This window comes from Parasteatoda tepidariorum, chromosome 5 (assembly GCF_982258835.1).
Source record: "Parasteatoda tepidariorum strain Cologne lab strain chromosome 5, Ptep-v5.0, whole genome shotgun sequence".
In the NCBI taxonomy this organism is placed as follows: Eukaryota; Metazoa; Arthropoda; class Arachnida; order Araneae; family Theridiidae; genus Parasteatoda; species Parasteatoda tepidariorum.
The window spans coordinates 89,937,385-89,954,460 of NC_141759.1; the positions used below are offsets into that span (position 1 = coordinate 89,937,385).

General features: G+C 30.2%; 1 protein-coding gene across 7 annotated transcripts in view; it reads left to right on the forward strand.

Moving 5' to 3' along the window:
- LOC107439895 (cyclin-dependent kinase 4) overlaps nt 1-17,076 on the forward strand; it is a 211,202-nt gene that overhangs the window by 192,188 nt on the left and 1,938 nt on the right. For all 7 annotated transcript variants that reach the window (XM_087164478.1, XM_087164480.1, XM_087164479.1 and 4 more), the window contains 5 exons: nt 1,245-1,386; nt 3,675-3,842; nt 9,724-9,833; nt 12,120-12,170; nt 16,542-16,674. In XM_087164478.1, coding sequence (XP_087020604.1) covers nt 1,245-1,386; nt 3,675-3,842; nt 9,724-9,833; nt 12,120-12,170; nt 16,542-16,674 — 604 coding nt within the window. The remainder of the gene's footprint in view (nt 1-1,244; nt 1,387-3,674; nt 3,843-9,723; nt 9,834-12,119; nt 12,171-16,541; nt 16,675-17,076) is intronic.

Consider the following 17,076-nt stretch of genomic DNA (forward strand, 5'->3'; position numbering starts at 1 on the left):
AGGAATGCATCTGCCTTCGGTATAAAAAGGCGAAGAATTTGGTGGAATCCTTGCTGACTTCATAATTTCGCTAATTTTAAATTACAGAGTGAAAATTGAAAACAAATGCCTGTTTATGGTAACAATACAAAAATGTAATTTTTGTATAGTTCGATTCTAATCATTCTATAATTTTAAACTTCTTCAATTTATTACTTTTATTTTAAAAACAAATTATATGATAGATAATTTGATTTGTTAAATTATTTAATTGACAACGCAAATTATGACATTGTCTGGAAGCCCAAACGAATTTTAATTAATTTTTCAATGCATTTTTGGAAAATCACATTATAGTAATATCGTTTTCTAGCTAACATTTTTTTTCTTCATAACTTAAGTTTTTATCTGGTGTTTTCTCTCACTTCTGATCTCCCAAGTTATAGTGGCGACATCTATTGAAACATTTAGGAATGACATAAGTACTTATCAATTTAAACAATCATTTTAAAACTTACTTGCATTAAGTTTTTGAAACGAATAATTTCAATGAAAGAATTTTTTCTATAAAAATAAATAAACCGATTTGATTGTTATTTTGTATTCATTTTAATGGTTAGATGCTGATTATATGTCACTACTATCAAGTCTTATATATTTAGGACTTATTTGCACTGCGATAGTCAAATTCTTTTTAAAAAATATATATTAAATTGAAAAATAAATATTCAAGTAACAGTCCAGAAAAAATATTTAAGTAACAGTATTTGTCACAATATAATTATCTAATGAGCATATATCTTGTTAATTAACTTTGAACAAATATTTTTAAACTCGTATTAAGTTTGTGTAGCGAATAATTTTAACGTTTTTGAAAATGTTTTTGAATTTTATTTATTTTATGTTTATAAATTAAGAACTTTAAACGATAGATAAAAAAATTTTATTACCGCACAGGTCCTAATTATGATTTTTTTTTTTGGGAAAGTGATTAAAAATATTTTTTGAGTCCTTAAAAAGTACTTAAAAGGTTCTTATTTTTTGCTGAAAAATCTGATTACGCACCTTAAAAACTGAGTGTATTGCTGCCCTTATTTGAAAAATATTGTGCACCCTTAATCAATATAACAGCATTCTTTGAATTTTAAAGGCTATTATTGTGATAAAGAATTTTTTCAAAACCATTATTCATATCTTGAGTCTTATTTTTCTTATGTTATTTCGTATCACGTGACTAATATCAATTTCCTTCTTTTTTTTTCCAGGTTATTAGATATATGTCATGGTCCCCGAATACCGGAAGAGCACCAGTTGATTCTATACCTAGTATTCGAACATGTTGATTATGATTTAGCCACTTATTTAGAGAGGTGTCCTCCCCCAGAACCTGCTCCTGAAAAAATAAAAGTAAAATAAGTTTATATATATTTTTTTGATTTGATTTTTCCGGGAAAGATATTTTAAATATTTGATACAAATTTTTCTGACGAAACCCACCCGAGAAAGATATTTTACATATTTGATACAAATTTTTCAGACTAATCCCACCCGGTAAAGATATTTTAAATATTTGATGCAAATTTTTCTTACAAAATCATGCCGCGAGAGATATTTTACATATTTGATGCACATTTTTCTGACGAATCCCACCCGGGAAAGATATTTTAAATATTTGATGCAAATTTTTCTTACAAAATCTTGCCGCTAAAGATATTTTACATATTTGATGCACATTTTTCTGACGAATTCCACCCGGGAAAGATATTTAAATGTTTGATGCAAATTTTTCTTACAAAATCTTGCCGCGAAGGATATTTTACATATTTGATGCAAATTTTTCTGACGAATCCCACCCGGGAAAGATATTTTACATATTTGATGCAAATTTTTTCTGACGAATCCTACCCGGGAAAGATATTTTAAATATTTGATACAAATTTTTCTTACAAAATCTTGCCGCGAAAGATATTTTACATATTTGATGCAAATTTTTCTGACGAATCTCACCCGGGAAAGATATTTTAAATATTTGATGCAAATTTTTCTAACGAATTCCACCCGGGAAAGATATTTAAATGTTTGATGCAAATTTTTCTTACAAAATCTTACAGCTAAAGATATTTTACATATTTGATGAAAATTTTTCTGACGAATCCCAGCCGAGAAAGCTATTTTATATATTTGATGCAAATTCAAACAAATCCAAGCCGGAAAAGATATTTTAAATATTTGATGCAAATTTTGCCTGGCTCAATTTACAAAATATGAAAAAATTTACGATACTGTGAGCAGATGTTTTTATTAATGAATTCTATATATCCGTTAGTAAGAAACCGCCTTGTTTCAAGTTTAACGCAACTTATAACTAAACAGCAAATATAGTTACACAATGTAATTCGAAGTCTAAGCTTTGGCTTACAGATATTACTTTAATTTTAATAAATTTTTATTTTTAATGTTGAATTATCTCAACGATATAAATAATGGGAATCAAAAATATTTTTATTTTCAGTTCTACTGTTATAGACAGAGATTCTCTTTTTTTTTAATTAATACTTTTTAACCAATAAAATTTTAAATAATTAATTTTAAGCTTCCTTTTAGCAGTACAGTTATTTCATCGTGTATTGAGCGTTCTTGCTTTATAAACTTGAAAACCTACTAAGTGCATTATTCCAATGCAATTATTTTACCATGAGCTCTGCGCATAAATTTTAGAATTGTAAATCAATACAGAGGTTTCTACTAGTGACCTTATTAGTTTAAACGGAATTTTTCCATTCTATCACTTATAAATAATTTAAACATACATATTTTATTGGTAAAATGAGAAATATCGGTATTTGAAATACTTACGGTTGTTAAGAGAATTATGATTTATGAGAGTTATCCTATAGGGTATTTCAAAACTCAACCAACAAATTACGAATCGAAATATACCATAAGAACATGGAGTCGCAAATTGCGGTGAAAAACGCATGTAGGCTCTTAATGTGGAGGAGACGAAAAGGACGATCAGTTAAAGTTTGCCGTACCTAAATTTTGCTTGTGTATGCCATAGCATTCGTATAGCATAAAAACGTTTTATTTAAGAAGGACACACCTCAGCTAACATCCAATATCACCAAGGATGCGTGAAACTCGTTGCTTGGCCTCCGCGTTCACCGGATCTCAATCGGCGGGACTTTTTCATTTTATCTTTAATCACTCATTTATGCGATGCATTTGGACACTTCGGAGGATCTCACCGCCTGGATTGTCGTCACTGCGGCAAATATCAAATAAGCACTTGTATCTTCGATAGTGCCCAGCAATCGTTTTTATGTCGTTGCGGAGTGAGCAGTGGCGTTAGAAGGCACATTGTCGAACAGCCATTGTAATATGTAATCAAATAAATCTATTATCTAAATAAATCTCTATCTTAGCAACTTTGTAGTATCTTTGTGTAGTTGTTTTCCAGCCTGATGTCAAAAACATGAGGTCTTGGTTTTGTGATTTTAACCGCCTATTTGAAAAACCTTGTATACGGTTTTCCAAATATTAGGCATTGTATACAATCTTTTGTTCGCTTTTTTTCTGCAAGTATATTACTGAATTCGTAAAAAGACCAATGACTGGAGAGCATGACTTTTCCAAGAGTCATTATAAACAACATAAATTCGAAAGGTATATAATATGTTCTATTTATCTTTTAGGATATACTCTACCAAATTCTTAGTGGAATCGATTTTCTCCATTGCAACCGCATTGTACATAGAGATTTGAAACCTCAAAATATCCTCATAACAAGCACTGGACTAGTGAAAGTTGCAGACTTTGGTTTAGCTAGGTTACTACAAAACTTCATACCTTTAACAGATGTGGTGCGTATACATATTTTATTGCATTTACTTGTAATGTAAATAATATTGGAAAACTCGTAAAAAAATAACTGATTATATTTACTATATGTATTTGCTTTATTTCTTGAAATAAGCTCCAAAACACAAATGCCTCACAAATTCCATTCTCAATATCATAATTACTTTTTAAAATATTGCCAAGTGTCATGAGTCAGGAAGAACAATTCTATTCTCAATATCATAATTACTTTTTAAAATATTGCCAAGTGTCATGAGTCAGGAAGAACAATTCCATTCTCAATATCATAATTACTTTTTAAAATATTGCCAAGTGTCATGAGTCAGGAAGAACAATTCTATTCTCAATATCATAATTACTTTTTAAAATATTGCCAAGTGTCATGAGTCAGGAAGAACAATTCCATTCTCAATATCATAATTACTTTTTAAAATATTGCCAAGTGTCATGAGTCAGGAAGAACAATTCCATTCTCAATATCATAATTACTTTTTAAAATATTGCCAAGCGTCATGAGTCAGGAAGAACAATTCCCTTCTCAATATCATAATTACTTTTTAAAATATTGCCAAGCGTCATGAGTCAGGAAGAACAATTCCATTCTCAATATCATAATTACCTTTCAAAATATTGCCAAGTGTCATGAGTCAGGAAGAACAATTCCATTCTCAATATCATAATTACTTTTTAAAATATTGCCAAGTGTCATGAGTCAGGAGGAACAAGGAAAACATGGAATTGTCAGGGAATTATATTTTGCCTCTTAAAAGCAGAAAATAGTCAGGGAAAACAGCAATTTAAAAAAAAACTGGAAAATTTCTCCCACACACTCACACACAGAAAGCGTATAACCTTACGGCAACCTTGTTTCGAAATTTTATTTTTATTGTCCCGAAAATGTTAGTACTAAAAACCTTTTTTCAATAAAGCAAAAATATTGCAGTTTCAAACCTTTCATTATAAAAGGAGTAAAAATTATTTTTTAAGGCTTTTTTAAGAAGGATTGTCACTTAGCTGAGCATAGAAGAAGTTGCGAGAAGAAACCTTATAATCACCTAGATTTAACCCTTTCGCACCTAACGGGACACATACGTCCCAAGCGAATTTCAAAAAAATCTTTTGGGACAGAAACGCTTCCCTGTCTAATGGGAGACTTTTCCACCAGTCCTGCCAATATTTTTGAAGGTATTTTCATTCACAGAACATAGATGGCGCTACCGTACATAATGCTGCCTTTCTCATAGTTTATGGTACCAATATTGCTCTGTTGTAAAAAAAAAAAACTTGTCGCCAAAAGGTTAAGATTATTTTTACCTTAAGCCTAACTTTATTCAAGGATTTTTTTCACGCTTGAAAACCCTAAGACAACCTCGATTTCAGGTTTTTATATCGAAAGTTGTTTTCCAAGGTTTTGAATTAGGGTAATGTGTGTAGAATAGAGCAGACTGTCACAGATCTCGTTTAAAGGTTTACACGTAAACCGCCTAAATACCTTTTTAGGTTTACATTAAAAGGTTTTTGCTGAGTGAAAATAAACCTTATTTTGCTATCTGGGACATCATACCTGGAAAATAACCAGTCTCAAAATTGTCAGTTACAGTAATCAGTTATTAAGATTCGGGTTAAACAATTCTAGCATCTCTTTACAATTATTTGTTGTAAACATTTCACATTTTAGTGAACTATCCCGTGCTGCTATCCTCATTCAATGATATTTCTTTGTGCTCACAAAATCTAATATTTGACGTTACAAGTTTTTAAAAAAAATCCAAGTTCTCTGAGGAAAAATTGTATGGTATAGATAAAATATGGTTTGGATTTTCTTTTAAATTTTCCTGATATACCTAAAAAAGTCAGCGAATTTTTTTTTCTTCCTGAAATTGAGTGGAAACCCTGTGCCTACCATCGTTTTTCTTTCGTTTCAGTTTTCACGTAACTCCTATTTTAACTAACCCTGATTGATTTCGATTGTCTTCTTACGGTAAACGAACAGGGAAAGTTTGGACCGACTGCTATAAGGAGATGCGTCACCTTCAGCTACTTTCTATTTGCTGAGTGATATTAGTGTGCAGTGAAAAATTTATTTGGCGAGAAAATATCACTGTTCGCCATTGTTTTTTCTTCGATGCAACCTTTGAAACAAATAGACTGTCTAGCTATCACAAGAACTTCTCTAAGTGCCAGAATCTCATACTGGTGGTTACATGAATAAGTTATTTCGAATAGTTGTGTTAAACATACGCATTGGTTTAGGTTGTAAGAATCTTGTTACTCTTAAATGGATAACTAGTCATCTTTTTGTGACGTAGAGAAGCTAACTGTTAGCCATCAGGCTTATAACCACTCAGGTACTGACCACATCACTTGATCGAATTAAAAAAAATCGTGACATAAAATGACTTTAAAAAATAAGAACGGATGCATGTGCGTAAGAGAGAAATTGAGTGCGGTACCCTGCAAGAAGAAAAAACGGCCCATTTCTTATAAATTCCATTTTCCATGACAATCTTAACTTCTTTTGAAAATAGTGCTGAAAATGAGTTTCTTACAAGTTTCATACACGATATCAATCAGAACTTCTTCTGATAATAATGCCAATGTTACCAGCAAATTATGAAACACCAGCATTCTGTAGAATGCCTAGGCATTGGATATAATGCCAGACCCCTTACGAAAATTGGCCATAAAGAAGCTTATGGCACTCTATGGAAACCTATGGTTACCATAGAAATTTATATGGCTGTATACCATCGGTCTATGGTAACCATAAAGATCGGTATGATATGACACCATAGGCCAATGGCAACTATAGAAATTTGTTTGGTAGTATACCATATGCCTATGGTAACCATAGAGATCTGTATGGCATTTATATGGCACGACACCATAGGCTTATGGCAGCCATAGAAGTTTGTATGGCAGGATACCATAGGCCTAAAACGTACTAAACGTAGACGTACGTTCCCTAAAACTGTACGTTTTTAGAGAAAGTTTGAAATATGAGAATTATTACATACGTTATCTACTCATTGTATATAATACCTAGACATTATATGGAATGAGAAATTCTATTTAAGCAAAGATGAAAAATGGTTCTGATTAGACTAATATACAAATGATGTGCTTTCCTCAAAAATATAAACGTTATTCTAAGAAAAGAAATGAGAATGTCATTAAAAATATTAATTCAAAATACGTAAAGAATAATGAAAGATGTACAAAACAAAATTTATGCTTTCCTTATTAAGGGAACTAAAATTTACATATAGAAAATTAGAAATTAAAATTAAGCTACTTGTTGTAACATGAAAGGCGTGAATGATATTTTGAATTACACTTAGTTACATTCGAAACGAATTGAGGATACATTACATTACTTAGCCGGTTTCTCATTTATCTTTCTACAAAGCCTAGGAAACGTGAAATATGAATCGTTTCTTAGATTGGCTGCTAGTTTTAGGCGTTATATACAATTCCTAGGCATTCTATAGAATGCCGGATTTCAAACTTTGCCGGTAACACCATGATGAAAAAAAACACATATTTCTTACAAATTCCTTTCGCCATAATAATCAAAACTTCTTTTGGAAATAGTGCCTAAAAGGCGAGTTTCTTTCAAATTTCAGTTTCGTTACGGCGCAAAACTCCATTATATACATTAAATTTTTACTCAACAACACGTATATTAATGGTGTTGTAAATATTATGTATACAAGGTGTAAAAAAATTTTGGGGACGACCAAAGATCTCGAGAAAAAAACTTCGGATCTAAAAAAAAAAAAAAAAAAACTCGACACATTCAATATTTTTTAAAAGTTATCTTATGATACCAAACTCGATCTTTCAGCACCACCTCCTGGGGTATGATGGGGGCCGAATTTTTAAAATTGAACACCTACTTTTTATGGCAGATTCGGATTCACCAGAAAATCTCATTTAAGTTGTAGGTTTATATGCACTATGCTTCACAGATGGTGCTGAGGAATTGAACATAGGATACAGAATGTTTAAAATGATATCTCAAACCTATCAAACTGAAAAACAAAAGTATATAAAACTAAAAATGTTCCGGTAATTTTTTTTCTCTCTAAAAAAATTAAACAATGTTTTTCAAACATGTCTATTTTAATTTTCTTGATCTGATGGGTCTCGAATTTTAAACCAGCTGGTACCCGATTCAATCTTTCCCTGTTACAGCGCCATCTGTGTAGCGAAATTCATAAACCTACAGCTCAGATAAGGGTTGCTTTTTTCTGGAAAATCCGAATCTGCAATAAAAAATGGGGGTTCATATTTAAGAATCCAAAGCTGCCGCCCTTCTCCTGGAGGTGATGGTGAAAGATCGAGTTTGATATCATTGGAACGCTTTTAAAAATATTGAATATAACTATTTTCACTTTTTTTTTACACCCGGTATGCGTATTACTTTAAAAATATCTATACAAACTATTTATTACGTATTAAAAAATTTTAACAAATTTCAGCACTTATTTTCAGTATTTACGAATTCTTTTTATTATTCAGTACTAGCCGCCTAAGGCGGCCAGCTGTCCGCCACGCTGAAGGTTTTCACAAATAAAGTTTTTTAAAACGTAGCAGGAAATCTGAAGATTAGTGGACAATTAAAGTGTTCCTGTCCTGCAATTTTGTCTTCATATCCAGTTCTGCTGCAGATGTGTTATAGCTCTTGAGGATGTTTGAAATTATATAGCTACAACGCTTAAGAAAAAAAAACTAAAATGCTAAATACATGAAAAGAACACGAAAACGAATAAATGTTTTATGGTATCAATTTCTATTTCTATATAATTTTTTATGGTATCAAATTCTATTTCTATATCTGTTACGTCAAGCACTCAGGTATTATAATTTGATCTAGTTGTGCTTGTATAATTTTGATCTAGTTGCGCTTTCTACGTCATTTTGTTAACATCGTTTGGTTTGTTATTTAACATCGTTTGGTTTGTTATTTCTAAGTTAACTTTCAAAAAATTGGCTGGCATCAGCATTTTTATTCTTTAAGTTGCTTATTTTTTCTTTTGGAATTCGTTCCTTTTTAGCAAAATGTTTTTCAACCTAATCGAATTCTTTGCCGACTGTTCTCTGTATATATAAAGAAAATAAAGTAAATATTTTTAAAGTGTTGTGAAAAGAATTTTTAGTTGTACAAAGTACTACAATATCGCTACAAAAATTATCGTCTTCGCTTAAGAAAAAAAAAATAGAGCGTGGAAAGAAGAAGAAAAACTTATTGTAACAATTATGAACAGCGACAAATATATCAAAGCGAAGCGTTCTATTTACGTATCGAATATGTTGCCACATTTTTAATACAAAAGTTAAACTTTTCTCCACTTTAATAAATGTAAACTAATGCGAACTTTACAATTAAATTATTAATTCCTTCGTATATCATTGGTTTAAGTTGTCGAAAATTAATATTTCAATTGTAAGGTTCGCATTAGCATACATTTATAAGAGTGGGGAAAAGTATATGCATTTTTTAATAGTTTTTTGAATATGGCTCTTTGAAGACGAAAAAGCAGACGAAAAGCATAGACTTACAAAATGACTGATAACTAAATAACTAATCCAAATTTTTAAAAAAGAAAAAAAATACTTCTTTATTATGTCAAAACACAATTATGTGCCGAGTTTCGTGCCTGGGCGAGGCTTCTGGGGCGATATATTGTGATTACAGACACACACACACACACACACACACAGCCGCTTTTATTATTATGTATAGATTAAATAGACAATTTTCTTAAATTAAGTGTTTGGTGAAAGGGAAAAAAATCTGAGTTGAAATCGATAACCGACTCCGAAATATTATTGTAAAAAATCAATTGAATCTTCTAAAATGTATTTATATTTTTGCAGGTAGTAACATTGTGGTATAGAGCACCTGAGGTATTATTAAATGCAACATATGCTTCAGCTGTTGATATATGGAGCTGCGGTTGCATATTTGCAGAACTTTATAATAGGAGGTAAGTGTTAATAAATATATAACTACGTGTACAGGGTGTTTTAAAATTCGATCGACAAACACAGGAGGGTGCGTCAAGAAAATGAAGGCTCTTCACAGTCTAGGAATCTCAAACCATGTTGAGAAGATTAAAAAAAATTTAAAAATACAGTTTTCTACATAACACCGGAAAACTTGCCAACTACAACAAAAATTTATTTGAATAACCATTAGAAGAATTGTTCCAATTGGCACCCGTTGACGTTTTTGCACTGTCTACAACGACGTAAAAATGATTCCAGGTGAGCTCATAGATGCCAGGCGTGCAATTGATATATGCTGAAACCTACGAAACGATAATCCGCTCTCTTCCGATGTGTTCATAGGCGTCGGATGAACTGGTGATTCTGGTGACCTCATAAGAAAAAGTAGTGGAACAAAGGTTGGTCGTTTAATTTAGGTGGTATAAACCTCAAATGACCTCCACCTCTAAGTTCGTTTGTTATCGCGTTTTTCATCATCTCAAAGTAGTTTTCAACCCCATGCTCTGTAGTAAGTTTTCATTTTCCTGATTCTTTTTCTAATCCCTCTGACTTTTAGAATACCCTGTATACCTTTCTCGAAGGGAGTTGGGCCTATCTAGTTATACTACTAATATATTTTAGTCAGTGGTCGGAAAAACTACATTTTCTTTGTAGTTAACTCCAACTACAATTTTTTTAAATGTAGTCACTACTTCGCTACTTTTAGAAAACAAACTTAACTGACGAACTTAATTTTCACCAATATTCAAAATAGTTTTTGAATAAGAAAAAATTGGCTTGGTTAAATATGAATAGATATTAAGAAGTTTTAATTCATGTTAACATTGAATGCTTTTTTATTCTAAATCACTTGATTTAAGTGATCAATGCTTTTTTATATCCTCCAAGAATAGCTCGAAAAACAAAAAACCGACCACCCTGAATAACTTTTGATCTAGTGATCGAATCCTCGCGTTCTTGGTTATGCTTTGAAGGGCTGACCGCAAATATGCTAATTTAATTAATAAAATCGGATTTTAAAAAGTCAGATATTTAAAATTTGATTTCTCAGGAACAACTCAACCGAACAACTCAACCGCGCCGATTTTTCCGAGCATCAAACCTAGATCTTATTAAAGCTCGACCACAGAGGTCTTCTCATTGCGTACGTTGATGGGCCCGCGAAGGACTTGCACCAATCGGATTCGAAAAAAGTTTTGCTTTTGAACTTTGTTTATTTAACTAATGCTAAAAGTAGTTGTCAAAAACCGCTACAAGTTAGTTTTTTTTTTTTTTTTTTTTGTTTCCTTCTAAATATTGCACTACTCACTCACTACACTACTTTTAAAAAGTAGCGCAGTACAATACAACCACAACGGAAGATTGTAGTGACTACGGTAGTTTCGCTACTTGAGGCGCGCTACTTCCGACCACTGATTTTAGTAAATTATGTTTTTATGAATACTTATTCGTGTAAATTTTTCCTTTTTATGAATACTTATTTGTGTAAATTTTTCCATGAATACTTATTCTTGTAAATTTTTCCTTTTTATGAATACTTATTTGTGTAAATTTTTCCTTTTATGAATACTTATTTGTGTAAATTTTTCCTTTTATGAATACTTATTCGTGTAAATTTTTCCTTTTTATGAATACTTATTCATGTAAATTTTCCCTTTTTATGAATACTTATTCGTGTAAATTTTTCCTTTTTCTGAATACTTATTCATGTAAATTTTTCCTTTTTATGAATACTTATTTGTGTAAATTTTTCCTTTTATGAATACTAATTCTTGTAAATTTTTCCTTTTTATGAATACTTATACGTGTAAATGTTTCCATGAATACTTATTCTTGTAAATTTTTCCTTTTCTGAATACTTATTCGTGTAAATTTTTCCTTTTTATGAATACTTATTTGTGTAAATTTTTCCTTTTATGAATACTTATTCGTGTAATTTTTTCCTTTTTATGAATACTTATTCGTGTAAATTTTTCCTTTTTCTGAATACTTATTCATGTAAATTTTTCCTTTTTATGAATACTTATTTGTGTAAATTTTTCCTTTTATGAATACTAATTCTTGTAAATTTTTCCTTTTTATGAATACTTATACGTGTAAATTTTTCCATTCTTGTATATTTTTCCTTTTATGAATACTTATTTGTGTAAATTTTTCCTTTTATGAATACTAATTCTTGTAAATTTTTCCTTTTTATGAATACTTATTCGAGTAAATTTTTCCTTTTTATGAATACTTATTCGTGTAAATTTTTCCTTTTGTAGGCCTTTATTTCAAGGTCAATCTGAAGTAGACGAACTGAGGAAGATTTTTGAGTAAGTAAATCTTTCTGTTTTATAATGAAGAGACTATTTCAAAACACATTATGTAGTTTACCCGCTCACTGCAGCATAGTAAAAAATGAATAATATTGAAACCGGCCGTTAGTAAAATTCGTCGTGAGAAGGAAAAGTGATCATTTTCACTCTTCCTACTCATAAGTTTTTGAATTTGTGTGTAGAGAAGGCCAAGGCTCACCCTGGGCTATCGAGCCATTGATGATGAATTAATATACTTTATTATTCATTTTCTAAAATGTGTAACAGGTGTTTTTTAATTATATCTAGAATTTTTTAATTATATCTTTAATTATATCTGAGAAGCGAAATTTCGTAATAGCCTTCAGCCAAATTAGACCGATCTGCGACCCAAGTACAGTGAGCAAAATAAAAAACGGACCACCCTGAATAACTTTTGATCTAAGGGGCGGATCTTCACATTCTAAGACTCAATCTTAAGGGTTCGAGGTGATGACCTCAAATTTGCGAATTAATTAGTACAGACGATATATTAAGTTTCGAAACACAATCGGACACAAAGACGTACTTTCTCTGAAATAAACATGTCTTTTTTTCTTTTTTTTTATAATGACGGATTCGGATTTCCGACCCTCAAAATATAGGGGGTAGCCGCAATCTGGAAAATATGATCCACATAGTTTGGACCCCTTAGTGTTAATTTTACTTTTTACGTATTTGGCCATATCTCGAGGACTTCTTAAGCGAAATTAAACATTTTTGCACACAAATATAAAATTCGTTTATCCAAAGAGAATTCCATGCAAAAAGTAATTTTTAGCAAATTTCTCCCAATATTTGATCCAGAAGTTTTCTCGTCTTCTGAATTGGGATCAAAATTACTAGGCAACGGCGTTGAACATCAGCAGCATCTTAAACCCAAAAATTGGGTTGACAAATTTATTGTGCTCAAACTTAATTATGTTCACAAAATAATTAGCACACTGTACATCATGATTAGTAAAAATTGAACATAATTTTGCTTTAGAGCTGCGTTTCCCAAAGTGTGGTACGCGTGGTAACAGTTAAGGGGGTACGCTTTCTTATGCAATTTTGAAATTTTCGTTTGTTGCAAATATCTTGCAACAAACGAAAATTTCAAAATTTTTTATTTAAAAACAAAGCTAGCCATGGAAATTTATGATTACGTATTTTCTGTAGGCTATATTTTGCAGAGTTAACAGTTATTAATTAGTGGCGCCAACAGCCAATTATGATTTTTTACTTTTGTTATAGTAAAAAATACATCCATTTTTTATTAGTGGTACACAGCGTTACGAAAAATTTAGAAAGGGTACACAAAAGTCATAAGTTTGGGAAACACTGTTTTAGAACAGGGTGGCCACCCACCTGGAAAACCTGGAATTATCAGGGAATTTTTTTTATACTGGAAAAAACCTGGAAAAATCAGGGAAATATGGATAAAAACCTGGAAAACCTGGAAATTTTAAAGAAAAGCTGGAAATTTTTTCTTATATGTTTTTTTAATTTCACTAATTTAAATTACTTGCTAATTTTCTTAATTTAAATTGTTTCATCCATTATACCCACATTTTTTAGACGGAAATGTATCTCCAAATAGTTAAAATATCATCATCAAATGCATCTTTGCTTTCATCAAAATTTGCTCCATTATAACCCTGTTAAACTAGAATGCAACATAAAATTCTCCCATGGTTGCTAAGCAAATGTCTTTGATCTCTATGCAGACTATGGGACTGTGCAATTTAGGAAAGGCAGAGATTATGGTGGATGTGGAAGACGGGGTTAGGATTCGGTTTTTAAATTCTGTCCGTGTTCACACAATGATTCAAGTTTGTTCGCAATTGAGAGTGGTAATTTTTTTCTATTTTGACAAAATGAGTCAAAATGTTTTTGTATTTTTAACTTTATTAAATTCTCTAAAAAGTAGTTGGTTATAATAATAGATTTTATATTGCACTCTTTTTCTGGAAGCTTTTGAACTCAAAGAAATCTAAATTATTTTTTCTCAGCAAACCAACCAATCACGCATTTTCCCCCATTACTAACAGCAATGTTTGTCGACAAATTGTTACAATTCTTGCATTAATGCTAATTTTTTGTATTTCATTTTAACCTTTTATCGTATATTTTTATTTTGAAAAAAGTTTTTTTTTAGAACTAACTATATATTAATATCAAATTTTACGGTTTTGTTGGTAAATATTAGTTTTTTGATTCAAAATTCGAATTGTATGGTTATCACAATATCGAAAGTTCGTAAATGTTGCTTGCATTCCAGAGATGATATTTCAAAACTATTCCCCTTTTTACCAAAAAAAGCTGACAGTGACTAAGGAATATATAGGAAACATATTAAATGATGTATATACATAAAATATAATTTTTTTTATTCATATGTGTTTAGTCAGGAGAAGGAAAACGAAACTTAGTGTTTTAGTTCTGCACTGTACAAGATTCCAGTTGTTCAAACAAAAACAATTAACTATGCTAAACTAAAAAACTGTGTGTTTAGATTGGAATTCTTTAAATGTTTTAATTTCAAATAAGAAAAAAAAATCAAAAAAGTATAAATTTTAAGGAATTTTATCTATTTTTTTTCTACTATAGAGTATAGAACTAAAAATTAGACAATTTTACTTTTCTGACATTTATTTTTTTATACTGAATCTCTCAAAATAAAAATGCTATTTCAAAATACCATTATTTAAAAATTTGACTTGAGATATTGGTTTAAGGAAAATATGATCAGTGAATTTTATAAAAAGCACTGGTAAGATGAAATACAGTATAATGCAGTATACAGTACAGCTTTATATTGAAATGTAATTACAGTGATTCACAAAAGTGTTGATACACTTATGACTTTCAATAAAATAAGACTATCCATTAATTAAAATGAATGTTTCAGAATGTATATTTAATGATAAAAAATGTGTTCTAATCTTAACAAAACTGAAATATTTTAAATGACAATATGAAATATTTTAAAAACAAAGGAAAAGTTTATTTTTAAGGAATCAATCATCAAAAAGTGACAAAAACTTTATCCCACAAAAGTCATCATACACTTTTAAAGAAAAAACTCAGTCTATTAGTAAATCAAATTTTTCGTTAAATTAACATCTAGTGGAGTTTCCTTTAGCATCTACAATAGCTTTTAAAGGTTGAAAATACGTGTAACTAGTTTTTTTTTGGTCAGGTGAAATTCGTGCAGAATATTTTTTAAAAACTTTTACAGAAACTTTTACAACACTCAATTGCAAATTTATGAATTTTTCCACGTAATTTATAATTTTGATCTCTGATATGAAGTCCTTCTTTTAAGCATTTTATCACATATTGCACAGTTCAGTTGAATACAGTAAACTAATTTAACATTTTCATCACTGATTTACCTCTTATGAAGACAAATAATCAAATTTGGTCTATTTTATTATGACCACAAGTCATTTTTAAATGATAAAATAAAATATTACGGAGTTAGCAAGCAAAAATTAAAATATAATTTTGCTATTATAGGTTTGATACTAAATTGCTAATAAAGAAATGAAAAATTATTAAATAAAAAAAGAAATTGACGATAATTTTAATTCTGAGATCCAAAACATTTAAATGTACGATGACTTTCGTGGAGTAACATTTTTGTTACTAGCATTTGATTAAAAAATTAACTGTTGCTTTGTTTTTAAAATATTCCGTGCAGTTTTGCTAAGAATAGATTATACATCTTATTATCAAATACCCATTGTGATATATTCATTTTAATTATTGAATTTTTATTTCCTATTTCAATATAAGTTATAAGTGAAAGAGCACTTTTGGGAGCCACTGTAATTATTAAAAATTATTGACATATAATCACCTGAAACTGTTTTCTTTTCCTAAATGAAAATATATTAAACAATACTTATCCAAGGTTTTATTGGTTATTCTAATTTTGTCATTTTGTAGGTAAAGTTTGAGCAAATACTACTTAAAGTAACACATTAAATTCAATAAAAACAATTAAAATTATTCAATAAAAACAATATATTCTTCAAGCTAAACATATTATTTTCTCCACGTCTTAATTTTTAAAAAATTAATGTTGTACCAGAACATTAAAAAATAATAGAAAAATATCTTGTTAAAAAAATTTTTTTTTCAAGATATGTTTGTAATATGTGGTCAAGATGTAATACAGACCCTTTTCATGTACACATCCTACACTTTATTAAAAAAAAGGAAAAAAACACAAACCTGGAAATTTTAAGATTTTTACCTGGAAAACCTGGAAAAATCAGGGAAATTTGAAATCTGTTTTGAGTGGCCACCCTGTAGAATAATACCTAATGCACTCAGAACAAAAAATATTTAATTTTTCAGAGTGTTGGGTTCTCCAGAAGAGAGTGCATGGCCTGAGGTACCTCTTCCCTGGATCTCTTTTAAAGGACATAGAAAACAACCTCTAGAAAACTTGGTTCCAGAAATTAGTCCTGATGGATTAGATCTGCTACAAGTATGTACACCTTTACCATACTCTTGTACAATGTTATTGTACCATGTTATAGTTCGTTCACCAGGAGTTGGCACTTGACTCCACCTCCTCGGACGCAGAGTTCATCTCCGCGCTAGAAATTGAGCTATGTGTTGGTTTAAGTACTAAACAAAAAATAATTACAGCTTACAATAAAAAATAATTCAGCTTATCAGTGACTTTTTAGCAAAAATCGCTGATTTCAAGTGTTTGTGGTCAACAAACTATTTTTATTTTGACATAACATTGTTTTGTTGTTTTATATTTTGCTTTAATTTACAGATACAGTACAGAACCCGTTATCCGGAAATCAGAAAACCGGAACGAAATTCGATAAATTTTCCCGCCATTTTTTAAAAAAAAATTTTTTTTTTCCTCAAATGA